Source organism: Physeter macrocephalus, chromosome 2 (assembly GCF_002837175.3).
Source record: "Physeter macrocephalus isolate SW-GA chromosome 2, ASM283717v5, whole genome shotgun sequence".
NCBI lineage: Eukaryota > Metazoa > Chordata > Mammalia > Artiodactyla > Physeteridae > Physeter > Physeter macrocephalus.
The window spans coordinates 70,414,917-70,432,249 of NC_041215.1; the positions used below are offsets into that span (position 1 = coordinate 70,414,917).

Sequence of the window (17,333 nt, forward strand, 5' to 3'; positions counted from 1 at the left end):
AGGAAAAACAGAATTATAAATCCCAATGAAAACTTTCTAGATGGTCTCAGTGAGGTGATAAGGGAGGTGGGTGCCTCACGTTTCCAAAACCTTTTCCATACCGACATTGCCAAGGTAAGATGACGAAAAGGGAGTAGGCAAAGAGAATAGCAAGGATTTACCTATTAGGATCTTAATAGATTTTGCATCTTTGATTTTAACATTTTGATCAGGTTAATCATCTAGTTGTATAAGGATCTAAAGAAACTTCTGAAAGTTACAGCGTGGGGCAAATGTGAAATATTAATGTGAAAAATGTTACACTGTGACAGATTACATGCCATGAGAAAGCATGTGCAAATTATATAAATCCCCTCTATATTTTAATCATTTCCTTAAAAACAAGTAGATAGTTCCAGTCAATCCTTAAGTGAATGAAAAAAATGCAGTGAATAACGTGTCACTAATAGGTACAATATCAGTGTAAATATTATAGTATAATTAATAATTTAATAGGTAATAAAAGTCATCCTGAAAAAAATCAATATATCAATACTTCAAAATAATTTTAAGCTGCTATTTCAAAATATGACGATTTTAAGGTTATAATAAACTCAGAAAATATACAATTCAAAATAGTTTTTAGTTTTATTAACAGGTTGTGAGTAGCTTCTTTTAATTGTTAACTCAAGTTTTTATCATACTTCTTAAGTTACAAAAACAGTAGTTAATTGAAATTCAGTCCACAAATAATTCATTCTGAGCCCCAACTTTTTTTCATATTTTGTGGTTGAGAATTCTAATGTTGCTATAGTAAATAAGGACAGAAAGATGTTTAAAATGTGCATATTTGAAGAAAATATTATAGTAATGGAAAGTCACACAAGAACACACCAGATTATTTTTTTTTTCGGAGGTTTAATTTTAACTAATTGATATTTAAATGATGAAGGTAATGTCAATCCAAATCTTTACTTATTTGTAATGCACAAACTATTTTTTGTAACTTGTAAGAGAAATAGATTCTTTTCACCATGGCAATGCTTTCACCCTTATTTATGGTCTTTCTTTTTCTTGAGTCCTTTTTCTTCAGCAGTTTAACAAGTCACTTCTTGTTTGGCTAAAGTGCAATCCTAGCACAATAATGTTTCAGCTTGCAAGGAAGAACGCCCTTATTGAGTTGATAGAACTCCACCAGCTGGATTAGATCCGTAAATCTTGTGTGCCCATCATCCAGGGTGTGGAACATTTCACCATCATCTTCCACCTGCAACAGGAAAAACAACAAACTGGTAAGAAGGGCAAAATACCTAGAAAGACAGTCATATTCTATTGCATACTGCATTTTTAAATGCCAAAATTGATGTGTTTATAATACTAAAGGACAGTGAAAAGAATGCTATGGCATGTCCACTTCTTCTTTGTAACTTCACTTGCATTTAAAAGAAATACCATCTGATCCTAAGGTAAGCAGTGTGGCTCTACTTTCTCTGTCTCTAAATTCTCTTAACGTTCAGTAGTTAGAATAGCAGGATTATTCTGAATCAATTACAGTACACAGTGAGAAATCGGCACTATTCAGTGTAAAAGTAAACAAAAGATTTTAATACTCCCACCTACAAAAATTAATTTCCATTTCTAGTTGTTGTCTACCTAAAGCCTTACTTAATATATTAAAAATGAATATTCACCATAATTTGTATCAGTAAACTGATTCTGGAGCAATCAAATACTGTGTTAGTGGAATGACAGTGTTTGGGGGTTTTTCTGTTTTTGTTTTCTGCAGTGAGATCTTCAGGCATGAAGCAATTCATACGTGCCGGGGACATCGCTCACATAATCAATGAAGTAGGGAAGATACTTCACATGGACTTTGGATAGTTCCAAAAAGAGTTCATTCAAAAAAAAAGAAAACACTAGCAACTTAGCAATCTGATGTAATACTTTCTTGAAAGTAGACTGAATCTCTGTTCCACACTATCTGGTTCCAATACACAGACCACATGCATACATACACGCGCACACACACATACACACACACACAAAAGCAGCAGAAGCAACAAAAAAATCCCAAAGCAAGTTGTGCCACATGAAAGCATAATTACAGAAAATTTTTAAATGTGCTCAGAATAGTTTAAATAATGATCTCCAATTCCACAGCACCTGTGTACCTACCCATAATGATTAAAAACAAAACTACAAAAAACACCAAAAAACCATTTTTGGGACAAGAGAGGAGAAGGGGCTTGAAAATAACGATTTTTAAAGAACCACTAGAGGAATTCAGGAGAAGGAGTTTTCAGTGGCCTTTTAACAATAGGTGGCATGGGGTCTATACAATATTACCAAATCATATTTCATGGGAAAAGGGAAATTTAATTTTTGCAATTCCTGTATTTCTTATATTAATTCAGGCTCATAAAACCATTTCTGCCAAACTTAACTCTAGTCAAAGCACAAGTTCCCAAATTATATTTAATAAAAGAACCAAAAAAAATGAAAGTTTCCAAAAGCTTATGCATTAAGATCATCTGTAATATATGAATATGAAATCACAAATTACTTACTGGTATAATTTGAAAGTGCTTTATTTTTTGTCCATGACTCATTGACAGTACGAACGTTTTGGGGTTGCTCTGACTATCCCGTACCAAGAAAACTCTAAAGAGAGAGAAGGATTTCAATATTTTTCTACATTTACTCATGGATTTCATAGAAATATAGCCTGTACCAAATCCAGGAAGTATATTCATAAATGTAGCCAGAGTTTTCCTTTACTGTGTATTCAATGATGGGATTATCCAACATGGTAAACAATATGTATAACATAAACCTTATACTATAAAACTATCATCAGAGCTAATTTAATTTTAATAGGATAAATACACAGCCATTTGTCAGATTGCTTGCTCACAATAACCAATATAATGCTATGCTGGCATCAATAATTAGTGCTATGTCCTTTTTCCACTGGGAAAGCTGGTTATTCACATGTAACTCTTTGGTACAGAGAATAAGGCATTAGCATATTGTTATTTTAACTTCTGGGTCATGTTAGGCCCTAAAAAAAGAAAATCATTTAGAGTGAAATAATTTTTAACCCCCTCTTCTGCACTGGATCCTTTCTTTTGATTCTGGTTCCTACTATTACATACACAATAGAAAGTGAGAAATGAATATATTCTAAAAAATCAATCCTGAAATCATTTATTAAATGTTTGAGCAAAATATTTGAAGTAAAAGAAACACCCAAACAACATGTACTTTAACCTTGAAGAATGCAGCAGAAAAGCCTCTATAACAGGCTAGAAAAACAAGACATGGCCTAATGGCCTGAGAAAAATGCCGCCAGGCGTGGATTCTTATTAACTGGCAATTCAGTGCATAACCAGCTTTATATTAATTGTTGGCAAACAGACTGTGCAAACAGTCCCCACTGGTGACTCCAATACTAATCTCACTGTGCCTGGGCGAAGAGACAGCCAAATCTGACCATCACAGATGTCTGATGAGATTATCCATTTCATCTGTGCTGTGTGAGATTCTGACATTACATCTCTAGGAGATGGGACAAAAGGGAGTTTCACTGGTCAATCAAGCTTAATTCTCTCCCCATTCCTGAGTAGATCACCACTACCACCTAGTGGATTGCCTGGCATCATCACATCTTTCCAAAAGAATACCCCAAATAACCCATTTTTTAATTAAAAATTTTAAAAAATAAAGATACTGTCATTCTTTATGCAATTATTTCATTCAATTTAAAAAAATGGGCTCAGAAATAAGGGAAATTATAATCCTCCAAAACATTTTGACAATTCTTTGTGATTTATTTCTTTTCTTGGTCTTAGATGGTAATTCTGCTGATTGCTCAGATTTATATCTGAAAAGACCGTGTTCCATGCAGAGAAGTACATTGAAATATTTTCTTATTTAGAGTCTACTGAAATGCTGACTTGCTATTAACAATCTTCCATGTGAAGGTGCATTTTTATCCAAATGTCAGTATTAAATCACCTTGAAATTTTGCCATCATCTTAAGCCAACCATGAAGATATAAGATCCCATTACCACTTGTTTAAATTGATGCTGGTTTTATTTCTCATCCAAACCTCAAGACAAGCTCCTTAACATGTATTGCATTTGGGAAGAGAATTCAGCTAGTATTATAGGAAGTATTGATATCTGAAATACTGAGTAATCTGAGAAAAAGAAAATTCTTTAGATCATAAATCTTGCATAATAAACTTTCTGTTTCTCCTGTCTCTTCTGTGGTACCCCACTAAAAGATAACATGAGAAGAGTCAAAAAGTACTGTTTTCATAGGTTTATATTCCTTTAAACTGTTAAAATTTAGAGAAAAGAAAATAGGGACGTAAACAGAAAGAAAAAAATAAGACAGTCTAAATATATAAGAAACAGATTTTTACTTTAACACACCCTGCATCAAACCTAAAAAAATGTCTAACACATAAGATAGGGTCATGACACAAACCATACTTTGCAAACATACTATTTGTTCAAATCAAAATGTTGACACGCCAAAACAAGTTCAGTTTTCCCCCCATCAATTAATATCTGAGATGCACAGAATGGGTAATATTAGTGATCACTGGTTAAGAGCAGAGCATCCTGTTCAGCTATCTTCTCCTTATGCGCAAATACTAAGCACACACTATGTAACAGGTACTATATAGGTATTGCTAGGATTCAATGACAACCATCCTTATAAAGTCACTTCTGTTTTAATAGGCTAAAGTCAAAACTCTGTGTGTGTGTTGAATAAGCCATTACTGATTATAGGAGAAATCAAAATCAGTGCTACTCAAAATCAAACTTACCCATCTACTAGACCTTGCTGAATGATCAATCGCTGAGCTTCCTCTCTGGAAATTTTGTGGTGAAACCATGGTTGGGACCGGTGGATAGCTGAAGAAATAAAGTGGAGGAATACAAAGATTTGTTTGAAATGATCACAATTTAATTATGTGTACTTTCTACCCTAACCCCTCAATGACTACATCTAAATGCACATCTCGCCACCCAGTTAGTCACAGTGAATATGCAGAGACATACCCATGTTTGTGGCACAGCTCTGTGAAGACGCAGTGGGGCTACCATGAGTGCCCAGGCGTAAACATCCTTTTTTCTGTGCAAGGAAGTGGGAAACAAATTTTAACTTCCGGGGAGAAGCAAATTCAAATCATAAATATTTTGAAGAACATGAAGCTAATTTGTACCCTCCAAGCTAGTCCTTCTTCAACTGCAACTGAAAGGGCTTCAGTGGGATTTTCTATAACTCTGCTTTTCTGGCCTGAGAAGTCCATTGCTACCAGGGAATTCTCTGATATACTTCTCTGGAAAAAAAAGCACATTTTTTACCTTGAAAACATCTTTGAAGTTACCTTTCAGTGCTTTGCTGGCAGTACGTTTCCATTTTAGGATGTGGGTCCAAAGGTGGCTAGCAGGAAATTAAAAAGTTAACAATACATATTCAACAGAAAATGGTGCTATAAAATATTTTGGTTAAATAAGTTATACAGTTATTTGTTAAGGTCATTGAATTAAGTGTTGAATAAAGAGATTAAAAGCTTTCAAGGTAAGCATGTCTTTCTTCTAAAGCAACCCTATCTCTTCATATTTAGAAAAGAATAACCTTTCCTGTGGCTAAGAAGATCCATCACTTCCAAACTCACCTCTCTATTATGCTTTGAGATTCATCAATGATCATTTAAATGTCAAATCTATCTACTTAATTAAGATTCAAGATACACTAAAGCTGTAACAGACTGACTTACATCACTTCTTTAGAAACAAATAGTACCCATATTTTATAACAAACCAACAGTATGTATTTTAAAAGTTTATCACATCAACTTTTCTCTAACTTAGAAAATAAAATTTAGTGAAATAATTCAGATAACTCCATAATATTAAAATTTCTATGATTTAATACATGAATGTTTTTTCATCTTGTGAGCATGAACGTGGCAAAATGAGAGCTGCAAAAATAAGTCTGAATGACAAAAGAAGAACTGATATAAAAGGAAGACATCTTTAAACAAACATAATTTTAAACAAGTAATAAAGTCATCTTTTTTGCGAATTACTTTTTGTATTCATAGTCTCTGAAGGTGAAAATAAAACATCCAAAACCTGGACCTTATTTTTATTTTTTTCTTTGTTTAGGGCTCTACTTCGTAACCATCTTTTAAAAAGTGTGCCATCCCAAGTCGTGCATCCTAAAAAAAAAACAGTTGTCAGAATCTTCAGTTAAGAGTATCACTCAGCATGGGGAGGGGGAAGGGTAAGCTGGGACAAAGTGAGAGCGTGGCATGGACTTATATATACTACCAAATGTAAAATAGATAGCTAGTGGGAAGCAGCCGCAGAGCACAGGGAGATCAGCTCGGTACTTTGTGACCACCTAGAGGGGTGGGATAGGGTAGGAGGGAGATGCAAGAGGGAGGGGATATGGGGATACATGTAAATGTATAGCTGATTCACTTTGTTATAAAGCAGAAACTAACACACCATTGTAAAGCAATTATACTCCAATAAAGATGTTTTTAAAAAAAAAAAGTGTCAATCTATAAGAATTAAAACTCTTAAAAGACAAAACATCCCAAACCAGCATGAACAATGTTTAATAGTTTTTCCCCACTCGTCATTAATAGAAGAGCAACATAAAAACCAGAGATCTCATTGTAAAGGATCAGCCAACATACACCTGGAGTCCCCTGACTTAAGACCATTTTCTCTCTCTCTCCACATGGATTCAGCCATACCCTGCTTGGTCTAACAGACTCTAGTCAAATGTCTGCTTGAAACAAAACCTGGTCCATACAAAAATGGTAGGGGGGATCATTTATCACTGCATTACACATCCCACTTTATTAGCATTTATTATTTCCTCTTGAAACCTTGCTGTAGTGGTCCACAATCTTATTACGGTTCATCTTTATTTCTGGAGATCCGGCGTGCAATCTTTCATTTGTTATAGGAGACTTCATAACTGACAGCTGCTCTTTCCAGACAGATGCTGTCTCTGTAATCTCTATTTGCTGTCACACCTTACTTTGCCCTTCTCACCCCGTGATCTTCTGTGCTGGGCTGTGGACCAGATGGATATACTTTTGCTTTGCTGACATTAATGAAAAGCTTCCACCTGCCCAAGCCAGAGAGTAACTAATCTCAATCATAATGATAGCTTTATCCTTATAATATCTCTGCCTTCACATGCCAAGATGGGCTCTGTAATCACAAGGTTCTGATAACATAAAAATACCGTTAGGAAACAAAAATAAACATAACCAGTTCTTATTCTTTTTTTCATTTTTCTCATATAATATGACAGGCTGAAATGTAAAGTAAGATCCCATGTTACATAATTACTTGACCTAAGTAGGGAGTCTACGATACAAATAAGTATTTTCATTTGCTACATTAACTACACTAGGGGAAAACATAGGAATATAGAAAATGTTTTCTACTGAATGGCAGGTGGTGGATGAAAAATTAATAGTTTACCTTTAGTGGACAAAGAAATGGAAGTGAAGCAAAATCTGACTTGAACCAAAAGGTCATTTTCAGCTCAATTTCTTTCACATAGAAAAGCGATGTTGATAACATTCAGAATCAGTGTATTTCTCAAATATATGTCCCTTTTTCTAGCTCTTCCTTCTGGTGGGATAAATAGGGCAAGCCCTAAAAAAGGGTCCATGATTTTAATGGCATGCCTCTCTTTTTAAGAGAGAAGAGGCTTGGGTATATCCTGGATTATCCAGACCACACCTCGAGATCAGATCCAAACACTTTTAGTGAGGTTGGAACATGAAATGTTTTTCAGGCAGCTTAGCTAAGCAGCAACTCGTAGTCACTCACTCCCTGTCACCCCACTTGAAAGAGCTACATAAACATGCAGCACAGGCCTTAGCAAGAGGGCACAGGATTTCCTCAGACATTGTTCTCTCATCAGTGTCATACAGAGCCACAGGACATCAGAGGTGTAATCGATTCTAGAGATCATGCAACTGTCCCCCTTATTTTATACTGTAGGACAGCAGTGACTCAGGTCACGCTTATGGTAAAGATAGTAACAGGCCCTATCTAAGGTTCTTTTATGTACCACAGAACGGGAGGTACAGGGAAGAAAGTGCAGTTTGGGATGTCTAGCTCAGAGTCAAATGTGAAAAATAATAAGAACTTCAGTTGACTTGTTTTTCCCATCCCCTTGTTCTGGCCAGGACCATATTAACAGATGCTCCTTTAAATGAATCCTTTTTATTATACCAAAAAGGACCAAATACATTTGGCTTCTTGAAATATCTGCTGATGATTATCATTTCAAAGGCTGATGGGATGGCTATTATGTGCTATATATAGTTATGATGTTCATTATGGGATGATAATTTTTTTCTCATTTCCCTTCTCAAAATGAATCCCTGGAGGAGAAGACAATATTGTTCCTTTAAAACTATAAAATATGTGAACTTTTCCCTGTTGTTCCTTGAACATGGGGCCTCAATGAAAACCAGCAGAGGCAGGTGAGAGACAGTGGCATCCAGGATATAGGTCACTGATTCTTTCATGATAATGTAGAAATTATCCTGGGATTCTGTATAGACACCAAAATAAACACAAATACCTCCCCAGCCTTCTTAGTTTCCTTCATGCAAATTAAGAAGAGTAGAGATATAATTCTTGATGCTATTCTCTCTGATCATGTCAACTGCCATACAGGACAGGTCCTTGTCCTCATCACACAGAGACTTAAACCTCCTGTCCTTCTATCCCTATTTACAGCCAATTCATTCAAGGAGTGTCTTTTCTTATACAAGGTGCTGAACAAGTAAAGCTACATTAGCCAAAATGCCGTAGACATATTTATCAACAGTGGGATCACTTTCAACGGAAAGAAGCAAGAATAATACCATATTTATACACTAATGACAGTGATGAGACTAGAAAGTACTTACTTTATAACATTTTCTTCTATGATTAATAGGACACTAAATAATAACTGCCTCCAAATCATGGCTGTTATTAACAAGCTCATCCTAATAACTTTAAAAGAAATTTAGAAGGATTTAGGAAAGGATTAAGATAATAAAATTCATTATTCATATATACATATATGAATTAAAAGATTATGGTAAGCTGACAAATTGTAAAAATTCTCACCTTAAAGCTATTGCTTTTATAAAAAATTCATTACATTCCTTAGTTTCTTATTTTAGGGCTAAAAAGTAATATGATACAAAGATGAAAAGTTACTCTTCCATAACGTAAAGCAACGTAACTACAGCATTGGAGTTCTTTTTCCATATTAGTCTATCAGACTTCATAATCAACATTATTTCATGCCTTATTCCTAGAGCTGAGCATTTATATGCTACGTTACAAGTGGGGAAATGCAACTTCTTTGGTCACAGCCGTGAAACGCATGTTTTAACCTAAGTGGAAATGTAGCATGTTAGCTGATTGTAACATGGGTTCCTACTTCTGAATTCCTAATATACTCAATATTAAGGAGCACAAGCAAAAATAGCAGTACATAAACTTGGAGTTCAGAAATAAATTTCTTGTGTAAATGCACAGGAAATTAAAATTAGGTCCCAAAGAAGGGAAAAAATGTATCTGCCTGTAAATATCCAAGTGGCATTTAGTATAAATCTGTGAAGCGGTGCTAGTCTGAATGCAATGCACAACCTGTATTTTGGCTTGCATCTTTTGGGTTTCCTGGAGAGCAGTGTGCTTTTCAAGGACCTGGAACTTTAAAAATTTAATTGTTAGAAAGTCAGAATGCAAAAGCGCTCACAGGCTATGATAATCCCAGAATTAATATTTAAATAAATAAATAAACCCACAATCAAATCAATAATTAAGAAAGATCTACAATCTCAAGGACAATGTTCTATAAATTATCTTATTAAAATCTAATCCTCAAATGTAATGACAAAGAATCATTCTCATAATTCTTTCAAATATTTAAAGTTTTTCTTTAACATAAAACATTATTTTAATTGAATACTTCATGTGTGCACGATTATTATGATTTTATCACATAGGCTGCAATAATATAAAATCAAAAAAAAATAGTTCAATATAACATGATAGTAGGATGGTGCCAAAAAGTTACTTTACTTGACCAAAAGGAAATGTACATTTATAATGTAATGTGATTGCAAATTAATGTAAATATAAAATAAAATGTAGGTTCAAAAACTTGGTGCTTACCATGGGTGATATACTCTGAGAACTGCAGCCACTTCTACCTTGATATGGATGCATGTAATTCTGGTACAGCTGCATGCCATACTGCAGAATAAATAAATAAAAACATTCCCACCACTTTTACTACACAGAGTTTTACTACAACTTTTGAAAATCAACACTTTCATTAATTATACATCATCAATATAAAAACTGAAAATTATAAGCTTTCCTTAAAACAAATAAGTAAAGCAGCCATATTTTGAATGGTAAACTTTTAGTGTCCTAAATAGTACAGTTTAAAAGACAGTGTTTTTTATTTGGACCCACACTTAAGTTCTAGCTCACAATATAAAGATCTGGAACTGACACTCCTACTCATTATTCTTAGTGTCAATAGCACCAAAACCATTTGGAGCTTAGCAATAAGAAAGCTCACTTGGGAAGGGTGCCCGACTTTATGGTACAAAGACTCTGAGAATCTAACACACATCCTAAGCAAAACTGGGTAAAATTTACCATAATTCTTCAATGATTGATTGATGAATTACATTGTCTTTTGTAATCCATAAACTTGATCCTATTTTGAAGATTCTTGGCACTGTATCACCCTCTGGTAACAGTACTCTTAGGGCATTGTTTAATTTTTGGCTTTAAATTCAGGGAAATCAAAATGGTGGGAAATCAGGCTAATTTCAGACAAAGAGTCATGGCATACAGTGTAAAGAGCAGTAGATAAGAACTACAGAGGCTTTACTTTCAAGAGGGAAAAACATAAGAACTGGACTGCTAGGCTACAATTAGAAAGTGGGTCTAGAGTATAATTGGATTGTTAGTTTGAGTAACATTAAGAACGCCAACTGCCATGGCCCTCTATAATTCTCTCCATTTCATGGAGCCATTATGAACTTAAAAGTAGGTCCGATATAAAAGAGATTGAAGAGACACCATGGAAACCAATCTTACCCTTAGGATGAATTCCATTTAAACATTCTAACAGAGCTGTTTCTCTACTAAAAACTATTTTCTTAAAAGCAATTGCAGCAAAGTGGATATATTTGGTAATTAGGCAGAAAATCAGAGGGAGGTGAGGGGAGTCACTGTTTTCAAGATTTTGCTTTTAACATGAATACAGTCATTTAAAATTCTCTGTGTTGACTTCTTTATCCAATTATTTCCCAACTTATAAAAATTATTTTTTAATTTAAGGTTTGATTGACATTAATAGGACCTAATGAAATTTGTTTTAAATCAACTCTAAGCCTACAGTTCCTTTAAAAAGAAGACAGAGGAGCTTAATTCCTAGTCAAGTTCATTTGGAGAATATACAATAGCCTGCAACCACACTTTCACAAGGACATGCTGCTCAGACACCTTTTATTTACCTGCAGTGAAAAGCCTGCTACCTACTAATAAGACTGTTTCCTTCAAAGATGTATTGTCCCTGGTACCTGTGGTGTTAGGAAGTTGCTCTGTGCTGTTGAAAGTTAACTCTGGCTAAGGGGTAGGGCATGGGTCACCTTAACATATCCCTGTCCTATGGAGGGGCAGATAAGGGACCAAAATGTGTTAGAGAGAAACTAGCAGAGTTCTAACTGAAGGGAAGGGGAAAACACAACATGTAACTAGGACACTGTACTTGAGCAACTCTCCCCTTTTCTAAGTCTTCTGATTTTTCTGATTCTATATGTAACTGGAATTTCTCCCAAGAGAATGGGAATATCTCTATCTGATGCTACATGAAGAGTTTACATGTGTATATGAAAAAGAAAGGAAAAGAAAACAAGCGGCCAAATTCTTGGGGGAGGCTATATCTAATAAATAACACATCATGAAAAGAAGGACACTTCTGGTCCAGCCAACATAACATAGATTAGTCTTTCCCTGCTCCTCACTACTAGGTACAATGATAAACTCTGGAAATAACATGACAGACAACCAAAGGAGATGAGCAAAAGCTACCTCTAACACCAGGTGAGCCCAGCTGCACCAGCCAGGGGGATCAAACCAGTGCCCCACTGACAACAAGCTGCCAGTCCCCTATTAGAGAGCCTCAAATGTGTCTGTGCTGGCAGGCCCAGGCTTCCTGTAACTGATTATTTTCAAGTGTAAAACAGATCATATCACTTTCCTATTTGAAACCGTGGTGGTTTCTCATTGGTTCCATGATAAAGGACCTCACTGATGCTGGCCTCTATTTCCAGCCTCATCTGGAAACACTTTGCCATAACTGAAATAAACAGGGAACACAGATGTGGTAGCAGAATAATGGTCCCCATATATGTCCACACCCTAATCCCTAGAACCCGTGAATATATTAGGCTACCTGGCAAAGGGGAAATAAGGTTGCAGATACAATTAAGGGTGCTAATCAGCTGACTTGGTTTTTTTACATTTATTTTCTGGCCACGCCGCGCAGCAAGAGGGATCTTAGTTCCCCCGCTATGGATCAGACCTGTGCCCCCTGCAGTGGAAGTGCATTCTTAACCACCGGACCACCAGGGAAGTCCCTAATCAGCTGACTTTGAAATGACGCGATTATCTTGGATTATCCTGGTAGATCCAAGGTAATCACAAGGGTCCTCATCCAGAACCAGAAGAGAGAACCAGAAAAATGGCAGCATGGAAAGGACTCAGCTGGATATTGCTGTTGACACCTTGCTTTTAGGCCAATAAGACCCATTTCAGACTTCTGAAATGACAGAGGTATAGGAAAATAAATTTGTGTTTTAAGCCACTAGGTTGGTGGCAATGTATTACAGCAGCTATACAAAACTAATACAACAGAGCATCTTTAAACTGGGCATCTGTGACTTGAAAGAGGCTTTGAGAAGAGTCAAACGAGAGAAAAAAAAAGGTAAGAAGGAGACAGTCTTCCAGAAACTGAGCATTCTGGATATAGAAAGAACAAAGAAAGCTTTTAGTACATTTCATCATTTCTTAGACACACATTTGTTTTCAAACTAACAATCTGTATTATAATCTATGGCATCTTATATTCACTGTGGGCAAAGTGACTTGCCATTGCCTGAAACTGATATGGGATTAAGAAGTCTTTAGCATGAAAACCTTGCAAAAGGAATGCCAGTGGCTAGAAAGACAACCCCACGGACCATGGCAGAGCACTCATCTGAGAGATGATGCCTCCCCAAAGCTCTTGAACCACGGAGCTGGTTAATCTGTGGAAAATATGAGTATCCATGACTCTGAAATGAAAATGATTCAGAAAAGCCAGATTGAGAATATGAAGAAGTTTTAAGAATACCTCAACTAACTTATTTCATATATATGTATATACATATACACATACATATATATCTGTGTGTATACACAAAATTGATAACATCAACAAAAATGGTGAAAATCAGGACTATAGGCCAAATAAATCTAAATATTCAAATGAAAATAAAAATTATAAGTGATATGAAACATCATATCACAATTTTATTGGCATAATTCTCATCTTTCTAGTTATACAAAAAATAATGGAGCATCCTAGTAAAATCAGTGGCATGTCAGTCACTGAAAGACTGATTAAAGGAGGTGGGTTTACCACCTGCTTCTGTGTTGGGTGTTTGAATTTGAGCCCCTTAGAAGGGAGAAAGACTTGGCTAACAAGGTTGGAAAGTATCTCCTCCACCAGCCTAGCTGGACTTACAGCGTTCTGATGGATGGGGAGAGAAAACCTGAGACCTCAAGATATGTTCTCTACCATAACTGTGATGGAGTAAAGTCTACCAAAGAGTGCCAGCTTCTTTATCTGTAAAAGGACAGTGCTGGATGACCTCAGTGTTTCTTAATCAGGAAGACACCTGGAACTCAAATCACTAACTTGGGATCCCCCAGGATGGGGCTGGGCACATGGAGCTTCAGTAAGCACTTCAGGTGATTCCAATGCATATCCCTAGTTACCTAGTTACTACTGCTTTGACTGGTTGGTTTCCAAGACACTCTAAAATACTTTTCTCTTCTTCATTTTGTTTGTTTGTTTTACATTTTACGACAATGAGAGCAAACAGAAGTGACTACTTATCATGAGGGTTTCAAAGAATCAAGATTTCTAAGATTTGTTGAAACCAAAATCATGACAGCCATTTTGACAGTAGACTATTTGAGAAACAAACAAATCTCTAATAAATAAATAAACAACAAATAAATCTCTAATAAAAAGGTAACCTTTCTGCCATAACAGCAAAAGGAAGAAAATTTCACAGTTAATCCAAAGCTTCCTTTAAATTACTTTAAAAAACTTTCTTCCTACCACTTCACACCCACTAGGATGAGTATTTTTTTTAAAAAGTGGAAAATAACAAGTGTTGGTGAGGATATGGAGAAACTGGAATTCTTATACATTGCTGGTGGGAATGTAAAATGGTTTAGCCTCTGTGGAAAACATTTTTGCAATTCATCAAAAAGTTAAACATAGGTTTCCCTGGTGGTGCAGTGGTTAAGAATCCGCCTGTCAATACAGGGGACACGGGTTCGATCCCTGGTCCGGGAAGATCCCACATGCCGCGGAGCAACTAAGCCCGTGCGCCACAGCTACTGAGCTTGCGCTCTAGGGCCCGTGAGCCACAGCTACTGAGTCCGCGTGCTGCAGCTACTGAAGCCCGCACACCTAGAGCCCATGCTCTGCACTGAGAGGCCACCACAATGAGAAGCCCGCACACTGCAACGAAGAGTAGCCCCCGCTCGCCTCAACTAGGGAAAGCCTGCACACAGCAGCAAAGACCCAACGCAGCCAAAAATAAATAAATAAAATAAATAAATTTTTTTAAAAGTTAAACATAGAATTACCATATGACCAGCAATTCCATTCTTAGGTATATATCAAAAAAACTGAAAACTGTTACTCAGACAAATACATGTATAGACATATTCATAGCAGCACTATTCACAATAGTAAAAAGGTAGAAACAATCCAAATACCCATCAGTGGATAAACAAATTGTTTATTTAACATATATACACATTAAACAACACACATACAATGGAATATTATTCAGCCATAAAAAGGAATGAAGTACTGATACATGCTGCTACAACATGGATGAACCACAAATCATTATGCTAAGTGAAGAAGCCAGACCCAAAATGTCACATATTGTATGATTCCATTTCTATGAAATATCCAAATTGGTAAATCCATAGAGAGAGAACATGGATTAGTGGTTGCCAGGGGCTGGGAGTAACTGCTTAATGGGTATGGAGTCTTCTTTTGAGGTGAAAAAAATGTTTTGGAACTAGACAGAGGTGGCAATTGCACAACATTTTGAATGTACTCAATGCCTCTGAATTGTTCACATTAAAAACAGTTAATTTGGTTAATTTTATGTTATGTGAATTTCACCTCAATTTAAAAAAAAGTAAAAGAATAGAAAATAAAACTTTCTTGCAAACCTGGTATGACAATGAGTAATTCTGATTCTGATTATTCTGCCCTTCTTAAAAGAAAATGGTCAATAAGTTTTATAATTATAAATTTAAAGTTGTGCTAAATTTGCTAGCATACAAGTTTTGAAAATAAATGTGTTTTCTATATATCCTGGAAGAAATCAGTTCTGTGTCTCTCTCCCCTACCGACTTTTAGAACATTCTTACTCCTTGTCAAGATGCTTACCAATAAATTTTGCTTATGGAAGCGGTAATTTTTACTTAGCACAAAGGTAAATGTTTGAATAATATAGCTATAAAATAATTTGCATTAAACTAGAAAGCAATTCACACAACACTTAAATAAAACATAAAACAACTGCACTAAACATATCCAGGTGGGCACATTTTAAATATACTTCACATCAGATTGATGGCAATGTTTTTAAAATGCAGACTAAGTCACAGACAGGAGAAATTTCAATCAGTTATACTTGCTATATATGTAATACTCTTACACAAAAATAAAAATCAGAACATTTTTAAAAATGGAATACTCCACACACACAAGATAAATGTATTAGGTTATTGCACTCTACTCTGGAAATGTTTATCTTTCAGATAAAAAATAAAATACACGCATTTGGTGGTGGTTATTTTTCTTCTTCCTCACATACACACATGGATTCATAGTGAGTCTTCTGAGTTTTGAAATACCGGTATTTTCAAACTTTGATGGTACTCCCAATGTTTAATAGAAATTCACACCTTCAGTGAGATTACCTTAAGCAATCTAATCGCGGTCACCCAGCAGGTCCTACTCTGCTCTTCTTCTGCACAGAGCATTTTCAGGTCTCGAGGCCCTCCTGCTTTGTTAGGCTAGAAGGCCACAGCACATTGTTTATCGTTAATGCATATCTTGAAGGTAACACCTGTTGAAATAAAAGCCACTAAAATTCTCCTATATATAAGAGAAAGCTGTCTCTTTTTAAAAGAAATTAAAAGAAACTCAAGCTTACCTAAAAGGCTGAGGCTTGCTTTATTCATCTAGCAAAATATTAAGCCTGTACCTTAAAGCAGAATCCATAGTTAGTCGGTGCTCCATGTTTTTTTTTGCCTGCCAGTGACACATAAATATCACTATTGCCAAATTCGCTGAAAAACTGCAAATGCCGTGGTTCCTTAAAAAAATATATATGTATGTTGAAATGGATACATATTTTTACACTACCTTTTGTATTTCTATTATGTTACATAACTTATACCTTGGCAAAAATTATTCCAAATAATGTCACAGAAACAAAAGGAAAGGAAAACTAAGTCACTATATCCTTAAATAACCAGGAGCTGGATATGAGATTATTTAATCTGAGAAGTAGTGATTTGTTTATAATTTAACTTCCAATATACAAAAAAATATATCTTCCTATTTTAAAATTACTTGCTTTAACCACCACTTCGAGGAATCTGAGGGAGAGAAGAGAGCAAAGCATGGCTTTTGAAAATGTTTTCTTATTTGGGTTTTAAATAATGGTAGTTCCACAAAGTGAAGAAGGTTGGTTTGAGCTTCTATAGCAGCCAAAGGAAAAAAAAAAAAAAAAAAACAGATGATGATTCCTGCTTCATTGAGAAATGACTGTCCCTCATGTTTGTATACTGCCTCACGTAACACAGCAAGCAATGAAACAGGTGGCATGACCACCTTCCTTTACAAAAGGAAGGAAGCCTGTACAGATAAATTCAGGGAAATTACCTGGCAATGGAAT

At 35.5% G+C, this 17,333-nt stretch overlaps 1 protein-coding gene across 2 annotated transcripts in view; it reads right to left on the reverse strand.

The window, feature by feature from the left end:
- Positions 1-253: 253 nt before the first annotated feature.
- GRB14 (growth factor receptor bound protein 14) overlaps positions 254-17,333 on the reverse strand; it is a 131,826-nt gene continuing 114,746 nt past the window's right edge. The window contains exons 7-15 of one of the 2 annotated variants that reach the window (XM_028478484.2): positions 16,638-16,748; positions 16,351-16,446; positions 10,219-10,299; positions 9,691-9,753; positions 5,220-5,336; positions 5,056-5,128; positions 4,821-4,908; positions 2,547-2,640; positions 741-1,246 (exon numbers count right to left, since the gene is read on the reverse strand). In XM_028478484.2, coding sequence (XP_028334285.1) covers positions 1,100-1,246; positions 2,547-2,640; positions 4,821-4,908; positions 5,056-5,128; positions 5,220-5,336; positions 9,691-9,753; positions 10,219-10,299; positions 16,351-16,446; positions 16,638-16,748 — 870 coding nt within the window. In that variant the 3' untranslated portion in view covers positions 741-1,099. Of the gene's footprint in view, positions 1,247-2,546; positions 2,641-4,820; positions 4,909-5,055; positions 5,129-5,219; positions 5,337-9,690; positions 9,754-10,218; positions 10,300-16,350; positions 16,447-16,637; positions 16,749-17,333 lie in introns of both variants that reach the window. The other variant, XM_024122282.2, reaches the window with a different exon arrangement.